This window comes from Panthera leo, chromosome B3 (genome assembly GCF_018350215.1).
Source record: "Panthera leo isolate Ple1 chromosome B3, P.leo_Ple1_pat1.1, whole genome shotgun sequence".
NCBI classification, from domain to species: Eukaryota; Metazoa; Chordata; class Mammalia; order Carnivora; family Felidae; genus Panthera; species Panthera leo.
Window position 1 is genome coordinate 73,389,605 of NC_056684.1, and position 17,465 is coordinate 73,407,069.

General features: G+C 41.5%; 1 protein-coding gene across 11 annotated transcripts in view; it reads right to left on the bottom strand.

Annotated features, from left to right (window-relative positions):
- Window positions 1-17,465, bottom strand: part of ACIN1 (apoptotic chromatin condensation inducer 1) — a 33,804-nt gene that overhangs the window by 10,432 nt on the left and 5,907 nt on the right. For 8 of the 11 annotated variants that reach the window (XM_042942726.1, XM_042942725.1, XM_042942723.1 and 5 more), the window contains 4 exons: window positions 10,961-11,049; window positions 8,238-9,497; window positions 7,521-7,736; window positions 6,904-7,019 (listed from right to left, as the gene is read on the bottom strand). In XM_042942726.1, the coding sequence (XP_042798660.1) occupies window positions 6,904-7,019; window positions 7,521-7,736; window positions 8,238-9,497; window positions 10,961-11,049 (1,681 nt within the window). Of the gene's footprint in view, window positions 1-475; window positions 789-810; window positions 1,124-6,903; window positions 7,020-7,520; window positions 7,737-8,237; window positions 9,498-10,960; window positions 11,050-17,465 lie in introns of those variants that run through there. The other 3 variants (XM_042942727.1, XM_042942731.1, XM_042942732.1) reach the window with 3 other exon arrangements.

A 17,465-nucleotide genomic window follows, 5' to 3' on the forward strand; every position in this document is an offset into this window, starting at 1 on the left:
ACACTGGGGTTCCCAGTGTTTGGGTTCCCCCAAATTAAGATGAGCAGGAGCCTAAGACTCAGGAGAGGGCAAACCAAGCCCCCCACCGATAACCACCACCAGAAAATTCAGCATTCCCAACGGGCTGACTGACACTCAGAGGTCAGAACAGCCTCCCCAGAGCAGGCAGGGAGGGATGCATGGGAAGGGGGAGGGGAAAATCGGAACTGTGCCCCCAGCTAACCGGCCCCCACAGAAACACGCGATTCAACTGCCTAAATCTAAAGAAAAGACTTATCCCAAAAATACCTATTTCCCACACGGAGAGGGCAAGTTGGGCCAATTAGAAATCAGGCAGGAAGGACAAAGAGGGAAAGCAGAGTGATTGAAAACAAACCAAAACGAAAGACGGAATGAAAGCCATGGGGAAGAGAAGGAAGATGAGGTGGGCTAAAGTGGTGGGGTAAAGGGATACATGGAAATGTGAGGCTCTCACCCTTCTTTGCTTTCTGATAACATGATTTTTTTTCTCCCCCTGGAAGTGCTGTTTATCCCTTTCTGGAATGGAAGAAATAACAAAAACCAAAGAAAAAAAATCCTAAAAAATTATAAAAAAAAAAAAAAAAAACAACCAAAAAACCACAACACCTTCCTTGTCCCAAGAGCCCACCACCTCCTCCCCAGCCACCCGATCCAGAGAGAGAAAATCGAGATGCAGCAATTGGGGATCCAAAAAATGGTAAATGGAAGGGGAGGTGGTGGTGGTGGTGGTGGTGGTGAGGGGAGGCTAAAATAGATCTGGCTTTTAAGAGATAAGCGTTAAGTCCTCACGGCAAACCCCGAGTTCGGCTGGATTGGTCTCTCTGGAGAAGGAGGAGGAAGAGGGCCAGGCTGCTGGTAGTGGCTGGCTCTATTGTATTGGCGGAGCGGCGGCGATCAGCCGGAGACATGCAGGGGAGCCATCTTGCCACTTACCCAGCAGCCCGTGTGTGCGGATGGGGGAGGGCCCTGCTGCAGCAGGGGAGGGGAAAGAAAAAAGGGAGGGCGCTGAGTGAGCAAGGTTCTTATCCTCTGGCAGGCCACAGGGAGCTCACTGCTGGCTCAATAGGCCTGGCCTTTTTCCTTCTTTTCTCAGGTTACAACAGCTACCCAGGCCTATCCCCACAGGGAGAGGGTGCGCTCTCCTTGTCTTCCCAGGGGGAGGGGGAGGGGGAGGGGGAGGGGGAGGGGGAGGGGGCTGGGTGGAGAGGGCATACAAAGTTACAGCGGCTTGCTTGGAAGATTCCAGAGAATAGATGGAAGGGAAACAGCAGAGCTGGGAGTGAAAAATGATTAAAGGAAGACAACAAAGCCAAAGTTGAAAGAGACACAGAATGGAGGGTCCTGAGCAATTTTTTACGTGTCTACCTCCCCCCCATCCTAGAAGCCAGTCAGCTGTTCATGGCAGGGAGGTGGGATGAGAACTGGCACTATCCAATCACTATAGCAGCTAGCTAGCTGCTCACCCCAAGCAATGACCACGTGTTATTACTCCAACCTGTCCTTTCTCCAGGGATGGTGGGAGGAGTGGATAGCAGAGACAGTTCCTTTTTGAGTTACCAGTAGAGAGGGGGAGAGGTGTCTCTAAAGAGATGACAGACAACTTTGTTTCAAAGAGTCTTTAATAAGGTCACCCTTCCCCGGGGTCCACTGGAGCCAGAAAGGAAAAGGATAAACAGGGCAAGGGGGACCTTGGGTAGCTGTAGCACGAAGGCCACATTTTGGAGCAAGGACTCCAAGGTGAAGGCTTGAAGTAGATGAGAAACTGAAGACAGCAGTTACCTGGGGCAGGGGTAGGGGGATATCTGTTGGGCCGAAAGTGTTTGGGAACTAAACAGAAACTATTAATCATGGGCATCTTCACCAGACTACATGTGAAATAGGAAGCTGACTCTAACCATTCAAAGAAAGCACTCAGGAGATGTTCAAAAACACTGCTTTGTTGAATGCAAAGGTGCTCCTTTTGTGTCCTAGTGGCAGCAGAGGTTTAACACTAAGACAAGCTCCTGGGTACTTAACCAAAAGCTTGGTATTATCTCATCTGTAATACCAGAGCTTTTAGCTAGGAATAAAACTTACTCCCCAATGCTTAAAATCTCATACATGCCAACCACATGCTAAAGTGGTCATGTTTACACATTACACATTTCCTTTCACTTAGTGGTCCTTGTCTGCCCAGTAAGACTGAGAGCTCTGCAGTCAAACTGGCTAGGGCCTAGTCATGGCCTGCCCCAGCTCCCATACAAATTCTGTGGTTTTGGGCAAATCTCTGATTCTGTGTATCTCTTTCTTAATCTGTAAAGTGGGGATAACAACAATACCTATCTCATGGAAGTGTGATGAGTTCGCCCTTAAGAGTCTGGCTTGGATGACTTTTGACTCCAAGTCAAGGTAAAGATATACATAAACACATGTACATTTAATAGGTCATTATCTCATTTGATGCCACCTATGGAACTTTTTCTGAGTTTTCTCAAAGAGTAGACTGCTTTTTCTCTGACGTGAAGGTATTCGGTAGTTGGTCTGACAGGTTTTCAGCAAAGACCTCATCACTCTGTATGATAACCGCTGGTTGACTTGCCCCTCACCTCCACCTTGCAGGGTTCCTCAAGGTCAGGGGCTACATCCCTAGCCCAGGGCCTAACACAAAGAAATCCTCCATAAATATTTAAGACTGTCACTGGGGGTACCAGGAGGACATTTTAATAATTGCTTGCTGAGCGGCACCTGGGGCTCAGTCAGTTAAGCATCTGACTCCTGATTTCGGCTCAGGTCATGATATCATGGTTCAGAGTTCAAGCCCCATGTTGGGCTCTGCGCTAGCAGCAAGGACAACTGCTTGGGATTCTTTCTCTCTCTGCCCCTCCCCCATCCCCCAAATAAGTAAATAAACATTAAAAAAAAAAAAAAATCATTGCTTGCTGAACTAAAAGTTTTCTTCCTCTTTTTTTTTTAAAGCTCTATGGGGGCGCCTGGGTGGCTCAGTCAGTTAAGCGTCCGACTTCAGCTCAGGTCACGATCTCACGGTCTGTGAGTCTGTGAGTCCGTGAGTTCGAGCCCCGCGTCCAGCTCTGGGCTGATGGCTCGGAGCCTGGAGCCTGCTTCCGGTTCTGTGTCTCCCTCTCTCTCTGCCCCTCCCCCGTTCATGCTCTGTCTCTCTCTGTCTCAAAAATAAATAAACGTTAAAAAAAAAAATTAAAAAATAAAATAAAATAAAATAAAAAAAAGCTCTATGCCCAAGGTGGGGCTCAAACTCTTGACTCCAGATCAAGAGTCACACCCTCTACTGACTGAGCCAGACAAGCTCCCCTAAGTTTTCTTCTTAAAAATTATTGTAGATGGAATTCCTACAGAAAATGTTACCTCACGAAGAATGTTAGCTTCCAACATCCTCAGATAAATGTTCCCTGTCCATCAAATGTCCTAAAATAGTTTGGGCTGCCAATATGCCTCTCCAGAAGCGGCTTCCTTGGAGAAAGAATATTTCTTTCTTGGAAATTCTATCTCGTTTTTTCAAGAATAAGAATTTTACCTGTTATCCTTGGCTTTCTTAAGACACAGTGAGTTTGTGCCATCTATTTCCCCACAAACAATTCTGTGGGATCCAAGATTCCCAAGACTTTATTTTCATAAGAAAAAGATGAATCCTTCGAATTGCCCCCCAAAGGGGCTCAATCTACTTGCAGGCCCAGTCCCAAAACCTTGTTAGCTACTTGTCAGAGCCCCATGCAGCTTTTCTTTGTAGCCCCTTTTAGACAAAAAGCATCCAGACATCTCCCTTCCCACACCAAGTTCTTGCACAAATATTTCTGATATCTTTGAAAAATCTGTGAAATTGCATGGGGGCTGGGGGTCGGAGATATCTATCTATAATTAAAGAGCACACAAAGCATTTGCAGGCCAGAAGAACCGAACTACTTGGAGACTAGTAACATATTACAGTTCATATCAAGATTCAGAGAAACTGATGGGAAAGGAAATTTCTACAGGCATACACGTCTCAATTTTAGTTACTGTAGAACATTCATGAGCTAAAGACCTGATATGAAACTTTCTAAGAAATAACGGGATGTGACTACTCCCAGGCAGTGAGACTTAAATACATAATCCTGTAGGAGCATACTAGTTCCAAGATAACCAAGAACAGAATGATTTGGGGAGTATGTCTTTAGATCCTCATTTCTCAGTGGGCGAACGCTATTGAGAATAATACATTTTACTTTTTAAAATTATGCATCATTTGCATACTGGCACTGTAGGTCCCCTGGAGAGTAACCATTACGCTGTCACACTGGCTTAAAGGACCATTTCCTTCCTTCATACTCAGGCAAGCCAAAAGTCCAAAACTGCTATTGCCTGCAAGGGTTGTGTCCTCAGGAAGGTTGTATTCAGAAAAATTCAAGTTTGAATTAACTACTGCTGGATGATACAGCTGCCCACACGAAAGTTCTTATTTCCCCTCTATTTTTTTAATGTAAAAGAGAGTAGCATCATTTTCTGCTGTCTGAGGACATTTTTGTTATATCCATAGCAGGCAAAGATTGGATTTTGGAACATAGCCCAACCGAAATAGGACTGAGGGCTCACAAATTACTATTCCAAGCAATGACAAGATACCTTACCTCATAAATTTAGAATTCCTCAGGACACAATCAGAATGGATTTAACAAAGCACGGAAAAAGTTAGGCAATTTCTTCCAGGTGCTGAGAGGTCCATGAAGTCTTTTTTTTTTTTTAACACTTTACTGAATCAACAGGCCCTAGCTCTCTTGTTGAGACACACTGGAAAACCAAGGTTAAGCCACAAATAGTCTTTTCCATTTAGCACTGCTGATCCCACTTTTAAAATTGGCCACCAGGCTGAACACTAGGACTCTAGAGGGGTGAAGGACTAGGAGGAGTGTTGTGATTCGGCTGAGCCTCCAGAAATGTAGGCAAACTTTTCTCAAAGATTCATTTATCAAATCCAATGCCAGAATAGCCTACAGGTTTTGGCCGTTGGGCATGTCTTTTTATTAGGCTGCTGAATAGACCATCTGGAAGACAGGCAGAGGAAAAGTAAGTAAAGGGGATGTGTGTGAGTTACTCCTGAGGCCAGATTGCATTTCTAATCTATAGGCTGCTCCACTGAAGCTTGCCTAGGCAACAATGGACAATCTCAGTATTTGCCCAAGGTGCCACTTGCCTATCACCTTGTTGGAATCAATGTAACTAGATTGCTTGCCTCAGTTGTAAAATGAAAGATCAAAGCCACCTTTATGTGGGGAGAAAAACTCTATATGACTCCAAGCTTCACTTGTCCCAGGCTTACATGCAAAAGTACAGAAATAAAGATGTTTCAAAATGGCATCAAGTGCCGTTTTGTAGCCAGGATCTCACAGACCAACTGAATATTAGGGCAAACAAAACCTTTTCAGAAAATTACTTGCCTCTCAAGGTGCATAGGAGGCAGTTCCTCAGGCCCAATTAGTAGCAAGTTGTCAACACCTACTTTGAAACTGCCATTACACAAAGGACATGCTGTACCCCCCCACCATGGGATGGGGTAGAGGAGGGCAGGTATTATCTCTGCTTGATGGATATGGAAGGGAAGCTGTCACCCCATTTCCTCATCGATGGTGTAGCTGGGGAATCCTGAACACCTTCCAGAATCCGCTGGGTTTTCACTTTATGGTCCTAGAAGAAAAACCCCTCTCCAAAGGATAATGTACCCATCCCCAAAGGGAAAAACAAAAACTTTTCAAAGTCGAGTGAACTTTTGACATTCAAACCAAAAAATGGCCACAAGATGGCAGCAGAGGCAAGACCATTAGACTGAACAGCAGCAAGGGTATATCCCAAGGCAAAAACTATACAGATAGAGTACGAAACTAGTATTAAAGTCATAAGGAAATGAGGTAATCAATCGCCTGCCCACCACCCTCCAAAATCTGAGGCAAGATAGTCAGTCCGAAACTCTCATAAGAGAGTAAATTATTAGACTTTTACATAAAAGGGAAAATCATACTGGTAGTATTAGTGTTAAAACGACATAAAACCAACATGGAACAACTTTAGGTCAACTGTCTACACAGGATGTTCACTAAAGCAGTACAGGATTCTTGATGTCCAAAAGCTAAGCAATCTTATTTCCACAATGCTTTGCTTTTCATTTCCCATGGGACTCTGAAGCCAGGAATTTGGGTTCAAATGCTTCTTAATTTATAGTACCTAGCTCAGAATACTGAATGATATACCTGTTCTTACCTGTATTTTTCTAAAAATAAATACAAGGAATAAAAAGTTCAAATTATATAAATGGCAAAAATCAATCCAAGGGTCTTACGGGGCCCCCAAATAAACTTCTGACTTCCTTCATGTACACTTCATATTTTGCTGTATCGTATCCAGTAAAAACTACGATGGATTATGCTTAATAAAAAGACAGCTAACAACCAGGGAAAACAGCGAAAACTCAAAAGCAAACCCCCTGTGCCTTTCTCAGTAGACTTTTGATATCCTTTATTAAACTGTGTTCCCAGGCTCAGATGTAGCTGGTAAACGTGAATTAAAGACTGAGTTAAGCTGACCTGAGTCAACTCCCTCACTGTCTTGAGTTTGGAAACCAAAGTCCCTACCGCCTGTTCCTTAAAGGACCTGACTATTTTGGCCAGAGGATCCCAGAAATGGGTTTCCTTATGCTCTAACCACCACTTTTCAGACTACCTTAAGAATTCTGGTGGCAGCTCTTAATGTGACAACTGAAACCTAGACTTTGTCCAGATAAAGCTCTGCCTTCTGTTTTAAAAGGAAACTAGGACTGCGTAGTCGAAGAACCCCAGGGAGTGAATAACTACCCCTCACTCCCAGTTCCTTATTATACCCCAGACAAGATCGATTACTTACACAGTGTGATGAATCCTTTCTGATTCTGGTAGGTGAGAAGTCTGGGTCTCTGAGGTTTGGGGCTGTGTGGCAGCTGGTGGCTCTGCCTCTTCAGCTTCACACTTCTTTGGGCTCCCCTGTCAGGACAAACATAGCAAAACAACATAGCAACGTACTTAAATCTGCTTGGTTCCTTTTCTTTAACCTGGAGCTGGTAAAAGGCAGAGCAGGACTTACACAGTAGCAGCTCCACACTTAGCCCTATATATCTTCATTATTTTAGTTTAGAAAGTGGAATGGAATGCCACTTCAAGAATTTCTATGCCAGCAATAATTTTATTAAAATTTTTTTGAGAGAACTGAGAAAAGGCTTCCTTTGGGGCAGAAAAAAAGGAGACATTCTACAGAAGTTGACTCTGGGAGCCCTAGAGATGAGAACCTTGCTGCTTAGCCTCACATAGAGCTTTCATGAACCAGGGAGCCGGAACGGAGTTCAGTGGAATCTTCCATGTATCCCCAAATATCAACGTTTCTACCGAACCTTATCCAGACCAACCTTTCAGTTTTACAGCTAACACAAAAGGGAAAATCATGCCTAATCCTCCATCTCCCACTAGGGAGGGGGCATAACAGCCTACCCGCTCAGGTTGTAACCTCTGGGTCACATGCTTTTCGGCTGGCTCAGGTTGGCTTAAACGCCTCATTCGAATAGAGGATGAGGTGGAAGTCCTCTCCTTTGGCTCAAGGACCTGCAGTTGTGGCACTGGTGGAGTTGCAACCTCCTGACCAGAAGAGGGATCTTTGGTTTCAGTGTAGCTGGTGCTGCTGTCTCTGGAGACTCCAGGGCTCAGAGACTAAAGAAATGAAGCACATAAAGCAAATTATTTTATATGATTATGTATTTAGTACATCACTGAGTTTTCCAATTTCTGCTGACTCAGTTTAATACTTTAGACCCTTCTGTCTCTTATGCTTATTCTTGTTTGAGTTAGTGATCTCTTGGACTTCCTAGAGTATTTGCCAAATTATTTATTAAGTCCCAACTAAGGTGCTGAGATGCTGGGATACTAGAATACACATGTAAAAAGGCATGTCCATGTCCTCAAGTTTACAGTCTAATGAAGGAGACGGGTAAATGATTCAACTTTGGAATCAAAGGGACTCAAAAAATGAAAAAGAACTCTAGGGATCAATGAGTTGAAAATCAGACTCAGAGATGATAGGAAAGTGACCTGGGGAGTAAAAATAGTTTTTCCCATTCCTGCCAGGAATTATAATAGGTTCTCCTGGGGTTGAAAAACACTGGAGTACAAGATAAAAAAACATCAATGCACCCAAGATTCTCCCACACTTACTTTTCTGCTGTTGCTTGACGCGGAACGGGAACGGGAACGTGACCTGGACTCTGACGTTGATCTGGAGTCCATCTCAGATCTACCACGAGGGTTGGTGTGAGTACGTGCCCGAGATCCATCTCTCTGCTTGGATCTTGGAGATGAGTGAGATTGAGAGCCTGAGCTGTCAGGAGAGCGGGATCTTGATCTAGAACTGGAGGATGAAGAGGAGGACCGGCTTGAGGATGAGTCAGCTGACTGTTTCAATCTGTGGCTTGGGAGAAGAGTATGAGAAGCCCTTCTGCCTTCCTTCTGTTCCAAAGACAGCTGTTTCAGAGATTCCTCAGTGATCCCTTTGGCCGGTGCTAATTCCTCAATTTTTAGAGGGAGTGGTTGAGCAGATTTTTCTGACTCAGTTTCAAGACCCTTCTGGGTTGAGCATTCAGCTAGTGTGCTTTTCTGAACTAGAGGCAGGACACTCTCCTCTGGCACTTTCTCTGCTAGAGATTCTGCTTTGGTGTCTGCAAGACTGGACAAAGGAGACAGGCCTCCCACCAACTGGACAGTATGCTGAGATATTAATAGCTCCCTGGCCTCAGCATCTGTATTATGAGGAGACAGCTGAATGAGGACAGGAGGAGCTGGGCCTTCCATGGGCTCTATTTCTTCTTCACTCTGGAGTTGTGTATTAGATGGTGGAGAAGATGCTTCCTTGGTAAGTAAAGGTGGGGGAGTTTCCTCCTCACTGGCATTTTGCTCTGGTTGTAGCACAAGAGGGGCCTTCTCCAGATCTTCAGTCAGTCGAGGAGGGGAAGGGGATTTTGATTTTTCCTCGAAGCCTTTTAAAATTTTTACTTCCTTTTCTTCCTCCTCAAGAGAAGAAACTGTTTTCATCTCTTTCTCCTGCTGATGTCTGGCCATATGACTTCTTCTGGCCTCCTCCTGGGACCTTGTAACTCTCCCTCCTCTCTCTAACCCCTCCTGTTCCTGGAATCTTATGGTTCGGGATCTCTCCTCTATCACCTCCTCTGGTTTTGCTCTGGGTATCTCTTCCCTCTCTTCTGTTTCCTCAAACTGTTTCAGGACTGGTACATCCCTAGATTTTTGTCCCTCATCATCTTCTTCCTCTTCCTCATCTTCCTCCTCTTCCTCCTCCTCTTCTTCTTCCTCCTCCGTTTTCAAATTTCGATCTGCTCTGACCCGTAGATTTCTGGAAGGTGCCTCTTGGTCCTCTTCCTCCTCAGCAGCCTGGCTGCACTCAGAGAGTTTAGCTGCTCTTGCCTGGAAAAAAAAAAAAAAAGATAGTTATTTGTTTATTTATTTAAAGTAGGCTCCATGGCTAACCTGGGGCTCAAACTCACAACCCTGAGATTAAGAGTCACATGCTCTACCCACTAAGCCAACCAGGTGTCCTGGAAAGGAAAGATATACAATAGTTCCAAGTATATTTGCTCACTATCAACAGAGGAGAAAAGTATCTTACAAGATATACATAGGAAGGAGAAACTCAAAGACACATGTTTTCAGCAACATAAACAAGTGTCTCAGTAAACAAGCATGACTTATCGAGCTCTTACAGGCATCAAAATAGTGACCAAAAGGAATACAATAATGAAACTGCTACTAGTTTTTAGTTTCAAGCTTTAAAAATAAACTGGACATCTTTGGACGCCTGGGTGGCTCAGCTGGTTAAGTGTTGGACTTCAGCTTAGGTCATGATCTCACGGTCTGTGAGTTTGAGCCCCGCGTCCGGATGTGTTGACAGCTCAGAGTCTGGAGCCTGCTTCAGATTCTGTGATTCCCTGTCTCTCTGCCCCTCCCCTGCTCGCACTCACTCTCAAAAATAAACAAACATTAAAAATAAATAAATAAAAATAAACTGAACATCTAGAAAGTAGCAGGGCAGGTGGGGGAACTGACGTATCATCACTTAATGTAATTATTCTTATCGTTTTGGTATATTTAATTTTTTCCCCACTATTTCTTTTACATACTCATAATTATACCACAAATATCATTTTGTATTCTGCTCACTTAATACTGTATCATATGGCTTTAAAATTTTTTTGTTTGTTTTAAAGATTTTAAGTAATCGCTACACCCAACATGGGGCTTGAACTCACAACCCCGAGATCAAGAGTCATATACTCTACCGACTGAAGACAGCCAGGTGCCCCTGGCTTTAAAGTTTTAATTAAATAACTGTATCTTTTCTAATAATGTATTTTAGAAATATAGACCAGCCTGTTAATTTTCACAATTAAATTTTAATTTTTATATATTTGCTTAATTTTATATATTTGCTTCTATGCAGATTTGCTTAGAAATCTGAACACCAGAGCAGATCTAAATTAAAAAAACCAGGGTGGCTCAGTTGGTTAAGCGTCCGACTTCAGCTCAGATCACGATCTCGCGGTCCATGAGTTCAAGCCCCGCATCAGGCTCTGTGCTGACCGCTCAGAGCCTGGAGCCTGTTTCGGATTCTGTCTCCCTCTCTCTCTGACCCTCCCCCATTCATGCTCTGTCTCTCTCTGTCTCAAAAATAAATAAATGTTAAAAAAAAAATTTTTTTTTTAATTAAAAAAACCAAAGCAAAAAAAAAAAAAAAAAGATAGAGACGAGAAAGAAGATAACTACAGAAATCTAAAGAGACACCAACTCTGAAAAAGTCTGAGGAAGAGAAGGAGAAGATAGCCAAAGCAATACCAAGAGGTGATAGATGTTTTAAGAGGTATTTGAATTACCTGTCTGACCCTGGATGATCGTCTTTCTCCTTTCCTTGGTTTATCATCATCAGATTCACCTTTTTCTTCAGAAATAGAGGAGCTTTTTCCTATCAAACGAAAGAAAATCAAGTCAGACTCATGGCGTAAACACTCGTTCAAGGCTGCTTTCTAAAATTCAATCAATCATAGCATATGAGTGGGGCGCCTGGGGGCTCAGTTGGTTGAACATACAACTTCGGCTCAGGTCATGATCTCACGGTTCATGAGCGTCAGGGTCTGTGCTGACAGCTCAGAGCCGGGAGCCTGCTTCACATTCTGTGTCTCTCCCACTTCTCTCTGGCCCTCCCCTGCTCACACTCTGTCTCTCAAAAATAAACAAACATTAAAAAAAATTTTTTTTTAAATCATAGTATATGAGCTAGCCAATATATATATGTATCAATTTCTTTGACTTCTAAGCAGAAGACCATATCAAGTTCTAAGAGTCAAGGTCTTATTGATAATTCCTGCTATGCATGTCTGGAATATTTTCAGTATCTCAAAGCCAATTCACAGATTACAAATAACTCAAATAAATACATGTAAAATAACTACTAGGGGCTTCAAACTGTTTAGCAGGGATGTACAAATACAAAGTATACTTATTTCTATAAAATGTTTTGTCACCATTTTTCTGGATTACCTGACAAACCAGTTTGTGAAACAACAATCTCATGAAATAAGTACTTAAATGAATTGTTTTCAGGCCCTAAGTTGCTAGAAATTACTTCAAGCCCTGCACAGGGCTTTAGAAATGGGCTATAAAGAGCTCAAGGTAAGATTTCTTTTTGGAAGGAAAAATAAGTTCAAGAAAGCTTGAAAACCACTAGTCTAGGTCATTTCAAAAGAACTCCATGTAAAGCTGGAAAAAAGATGGATTGAAAGATTTCTAAGTTTCCTACCAGGATTAAAATATTACACAGAATACAATGCAAATATCAATGAGAACCACCTTAGAAAGCAGCCTAAACATTATTCCAGTTTTAAGTTTTAATTGGAATAAAAATATTATTCCAATTTTAAGAAATGTACCACAATGATGGGGGATGTGGATAACAGGAGAGACTATGCATGGGTGGGAACAGAAGGCATACAGGAAATCTCTATACCATCCTCTTAATTTTGCCCTGAACCTAAAATTGCTCTAAAAAAAAAATACTTAGCTAGATTGGGCTCAATTTTAATATAGTACAAAACTTAAATGATCCATAAAACCATATCCTACACTAAAAGTATTTAAATTGGTGCAAATAAAGCAAACGGTGTGAGGTCTAATTCAGTCTTCTTATTTCTATATCCCAACAATTTGGGGCACCTGGCTGACTCAGTTGGTAGAAAATGTGACTCTTGATCTCAGGGTCATGAGTTCAAACCCCGCATTAGATGCGGAGCTACTTAAAAAAAATAAAATAAATATATACCAAAGAACTAAAATGAACTAGTCTTTGCTTCTGTAATTATAAGAAGAAACAGGGGCACCTGGGTGGTTCCTCTGGTTACACATCCAACCTGCTCAAGTCATGATCTCATAGTTTATGAGTTCGAGCCCCTAATTGGACTCTCTGCTGTCAGTACAGAGCCCACTTCTGATCCTGTCACCCTTTCTTTCTGCCCCTTCCCTGCTTGCACTTTCAGGCTCTTTCAAAAATAAACATTAAAAAAAATAAACATAAAATGAACTAGAAGACTGCACATATTTTGTAAAACTTTACTCCATCATCACTTGACTAATAAGATCTCTGAATATATACCATTTTACATCTGGGTTAGTGAATAAACACCTGCATTATGGGTATGTGCTTAGGATATATAATGGCAGGCCAGACTCTCTAGCAAACATTTGAAGGATAATCTGTAGGAAATTAATAAATAATGTGATTATAATAATCAATAAGGATTTAGTAATTAAGTGGCCTGAAATAGGTTAAATTACAATTTGAATAAACCAAAAGAAGATTGTTTTCCATTAATTTCAGATAAAGCTCCTTTACAAAAGTTTAAAAGAAAGAAGTTATTTTTGTAGTTTAACCAAAAAAAAAAAAAAAAAAAAAAAAGGCAGAGGCTGGGGGCAGGAGGGCTGAACAGGCAGAGCACAGAGAACTTTTACAACAGTGAAAATACTCCGTATGATACTGGAGTGATGGGTACATATTATACATCAATCCAAACCCACAAAATGTACAACTTAAGAGTGAACTCTAAGGTAAACTATGGATCTTGGGTGATTATGACTTGTCAATGTAGGTTCATCAATTTTAAGAAATGTACCACAATGATGGGGGATGTGGATAACAGGAGAGACTATGCATGGGTGGGAACAGAAGGCATACAGGAAATCTCTATACCATCCTCTTAATTTTGCCCTGAACCTAAAATTGCTCTAAAAAAAAAAAAAAATGTCTTGGGGCATCTGGGTAGCTTAGTTAAAGCATCCGAATCTTGATCTCAGCTCAGGTCTTGATCTCAGGGTTGTGGGTTCAAACTCCACGTTGGGCTCCAACCCCACGTTGGGTTCCACGCACAGCATGAAGCCTACTTAAAAAATAAAAAATAATTCAAAAATAATGTCTTAGGAGGCACCTGGCTTGCTAAGTTGGTAAAGCATGCAACTCTTAATCTTAGGGTTTTGAGTTTGAGCCCCTTGTTCAGTGTAGAGATTATTTAAAAATAAAAATCTCAGGGGCACTTGGGTGGCTCTGTCAATTAAGTGTCTGACTCTTGATTTCAGCTCAGGTCATGATCTCACAGTTCTTGAGATCAAGCCCCATGCTGGACTCTACACTGACAGCAAGAAGCCTGCTTGGGATTCCCTCTCTCCTTCTTTCTCTCTCTGTCCCTCCCCCACTCTCTCACTCTCTCAGAATAAATAAGTCAGCTTAAAAAAAATCATGCAGGGGCACCTGGGTGGCTCAGTTGGTTAAGTGTCTGACTTTGGCTCAGGTCATGAGCTCCTGCCCATGCTCTCTCTCAAAGGTGAATAAACACTTAAAAAAAAAAATCATCCAGATGCTCAAAAAAAAGAAAAAAAAAAAAGTTAACCAGGTCAGAGGTAACGTGAAGATTTGAATTTTGTAGGCATTTTAAGCTTATACACAGACAAAGAAAAGATGGGGAAAATTATACATCAAAATATCAGCTGAGGTTTTTTTAGTGTGTAGGACTATGGATGATTTAAAAATTTGTTTTCTTGGGGCGCCTGGGTGACTCAGTCGGTTAAGCATCCGACTTCGGCTCGGGTCTTGATCTCACGGTTCGTGGGTTCAAGCCCTGTGTTGGGCTCAGTGCTGACAGCTCAGAGGCTGGAGCCTGCTTCAGATTCTGTGTCTTCCTCTCTCTCTGCCCCTCCCTTGCTCATGCTCTCTCTCCTTCTCTCTCCCCAAAATAAAATAAAAACATAAAAAAAGTTAAAAACTTGTTTTCTCTAGTTTTCCCAAATTTTCTTTAATAAATACATACTTTTGTAATAAAACAATAAATATTATTTAACTTTTTTTTTAGATGTTTATTTATTTTTGAGAGAGAGAGTCACAGTGCGAGCAGGAGAGGGACAGAAAGAGAGGGAGACACAGAATCTGAAGTAGGATCCAGGCTCTGAGCTGTTAGCACAGAGCCCGATGGAGGGCTCGAACTCATGAACCATGAAATCATGACCTGAGCCGAAGCTGGACGCTTAATCGGCTGAGCCACCCAGGTGCCCTGACAATAAATATTATTAAAAGGATAAAATCCTATCCTCTGGAAGAAAAAAAATACTCCTCAAATCCTATAAATAGCTAAAATTCATAGGCCTAGCCATCCCAAGTACTCGTTTTTATCACGGCAAGTTCTGAGAAACATTCTCTGTTTTCTTTTCAATTCATAAACAGAAATTATATGCACATATTTACAGCCATACTAAAATGCTTTGTGGTGAAAAACAGGCTTTCAGTAAACACACATATGCTCTGAATAAACAAATGTGATTTTAAGGGGTGGGAAAAAGACATGTTTTATAAAGCTGGCCAGATTAATGTGTTATACAGGTCAAAGAGTTCTAGAGTTGTGATTTTAAAATTTATGTACAAGCAAAGAGCATTTTTCTCTACCTATTGAAAGTTGAGTGCTATTTATAACTTGGATCATAATGTTGTCCAGATGCTGTAAAACTACAGTGATAGGATTCCAAATGTTAACCCTCTGGAAGCACTTGATTCATCAAAGAGACGTGGGCCATTCAGAAAGTTTTGGTCATGAGTGTTTAGCAAAAAAAAAGTGACAACTTGGAGGGGACCCTCAGACATAAAATAGGAACTCAATAAGCAATACAAAATATAAAGAAAAAAATAAATAAAGAAATCAGGAATCACTTTCTAGCTCTTAGTAAGGAGCTGATCTGATGCAGACAAGCTTCTGGGAAAGGTGACATCTTCTATGATGGGCACAAGATGTCTTAACGTAAGTGTCTTAAGCCAGATGTTAACAGTATGTGTAGAAACTGAGTACCTTTAGCAAAGGATGGAGCCAGTGTATTTTAGGAGTTGAAAAGTAAGTCAGAGTAAATATAAGATTTCTAAGATTCCAAAGCCAGAAGCCTTCAGGACAAAGTGTAAGGTGGCTGCTAGACAGTGGAGAAGTGAAGAATGTTTAAGGTCCACATAGGAAAGCAGTACCTTCATTCTAGAAGATAAATCCATGGGCAGGACTGGCAGGACCCAAGTAAGGTAGTTAGAGATCACATCAAAGCCTGTGTACAAAGGGTATCCTTGGGTATGAATGAGAAGCAGGAATTAAGAGAAGAGAACTGGCAATGATGCCAAACCTACATCTGACTCATGGCAGCTGAGTAAGTAACTTAACTAGCGTTTCTCTAGAATCTCAGCTTTCACATTTAATAGAAGAAAAAGGAATGAGGACTGTATGCCCTATAAGCAAAAGGCTAGTTAAGATTTCCTAGAGCTATACCTTTGTTAAAGAACCTGTATCCTGATATCCACTTTTAAATGTTTTTGTATTTTCCTAGATTGGACTCTTTTTGAAATAACTAATGGCGGCAATAAGAATTTCTGTATACCCAATCATGACCTAGAGGTGAGTCCAGACAACTTCTGACTATGGACTCCCCATACCTTAGAAAAATCTGAAGAAAGTGGTAGAAAGAGAAGTCAAGAAGGAAAGGGTTTTGTGTATAACACATAAACAGGAGATTGCTGGAATATAAGCCAAAGATCCTCATCAAATACAATATTGAAAAATTATTCTTTCAGTTAGTCATTCACAAATTGAGTTGATTAACAAAACTACCAGGGGGCTTTTAAAAACATGTAGAATCCCAGACTCCCATTCCCTGAGACTCTTGGGGTAAGGCCCAGGAAGCCACATTCTTAAAAATAGTAATACAAAAAAAAAAAAAAAAAAAAATCAGATCATCAGGTGCCACTACCGATTAGCAAAATATGTCACTAGAAACCTAAAATCAAAATCTTAATTAAAGAGAGGATTCCCAAAACATCCAAATAAACTGGTATCTCAATAGTTTCCTGGCCTATGGCAGATTAACACAGCGAACCTTGAAAGAATCTAATTTTCTGGGTAAACTCTAGGCATTACCACTGCTCCAAATACACACTGCTAGAACTCCAAACTACCACTTCGTTGAGGATCTTGCCCAAATTTTGTACGACATCTATGAGATCCATATTCTAACCAAGATCAGAGGTAGGAAGTTTATGGTAGACAGTACAATGAAGAGCACAAATGGCAATTGTTAGCTGTGCTCTACAATTTACTTCAGTAATCTCTTCTAATTTATTTGCTTTTGAAACCTTATTTGTTTCAGGATCCATTTATTATTTTCATTTCAAATTACATTCAGAACTGAGACTCTTTTATTTAAAGAGAGTTCTTCATCAAATCATGCTCCTATTAAGAATTTTCAGTGGTTTCTCCTTTAGAATAAAAAACCTCATATTCATTGAATTAACATTCAAAGACCTTTGCACTATTATCCCAATCTACCTTACAAGTTGTTTCTCTATTCTTTTTTTAATGTTTATTTCTGAGAGAGAGAAAGACAGAGCACAAACAGGGGAGGGACAGAGACAGAGAGGGAGACACAGAATCCAAAACAGGCTCCAGGCTCTGAGCTGTCAGCACAGAGCCCGACGCGGGGCTCGAACTCAGGACAGTGAGATCATGACCTGAGCCGAAGCTGGATGCTTAACCGACTGAGCCACCCAGCCCTTCTGACTATTTTTGAATATGTAAGACCACTTCACTCTGGCTGCACTAATTCATTACTTCTCCTTTAAAAATATCACATCCAGGGGCACCTGGTGGCTGTTGGTTGAGCATCCGACTTTGGCTCAGATCATGATCTCCTGGATCTCATGAGTCTGAGCCTCATATAGGTAAAAACAAACAAACAAACAAACAAACAGGCAAACAAACAAACAAACAAACAAAAAAACCCCAGAAAAACAATCCACAAGCCCTGCACCAGCCTTGC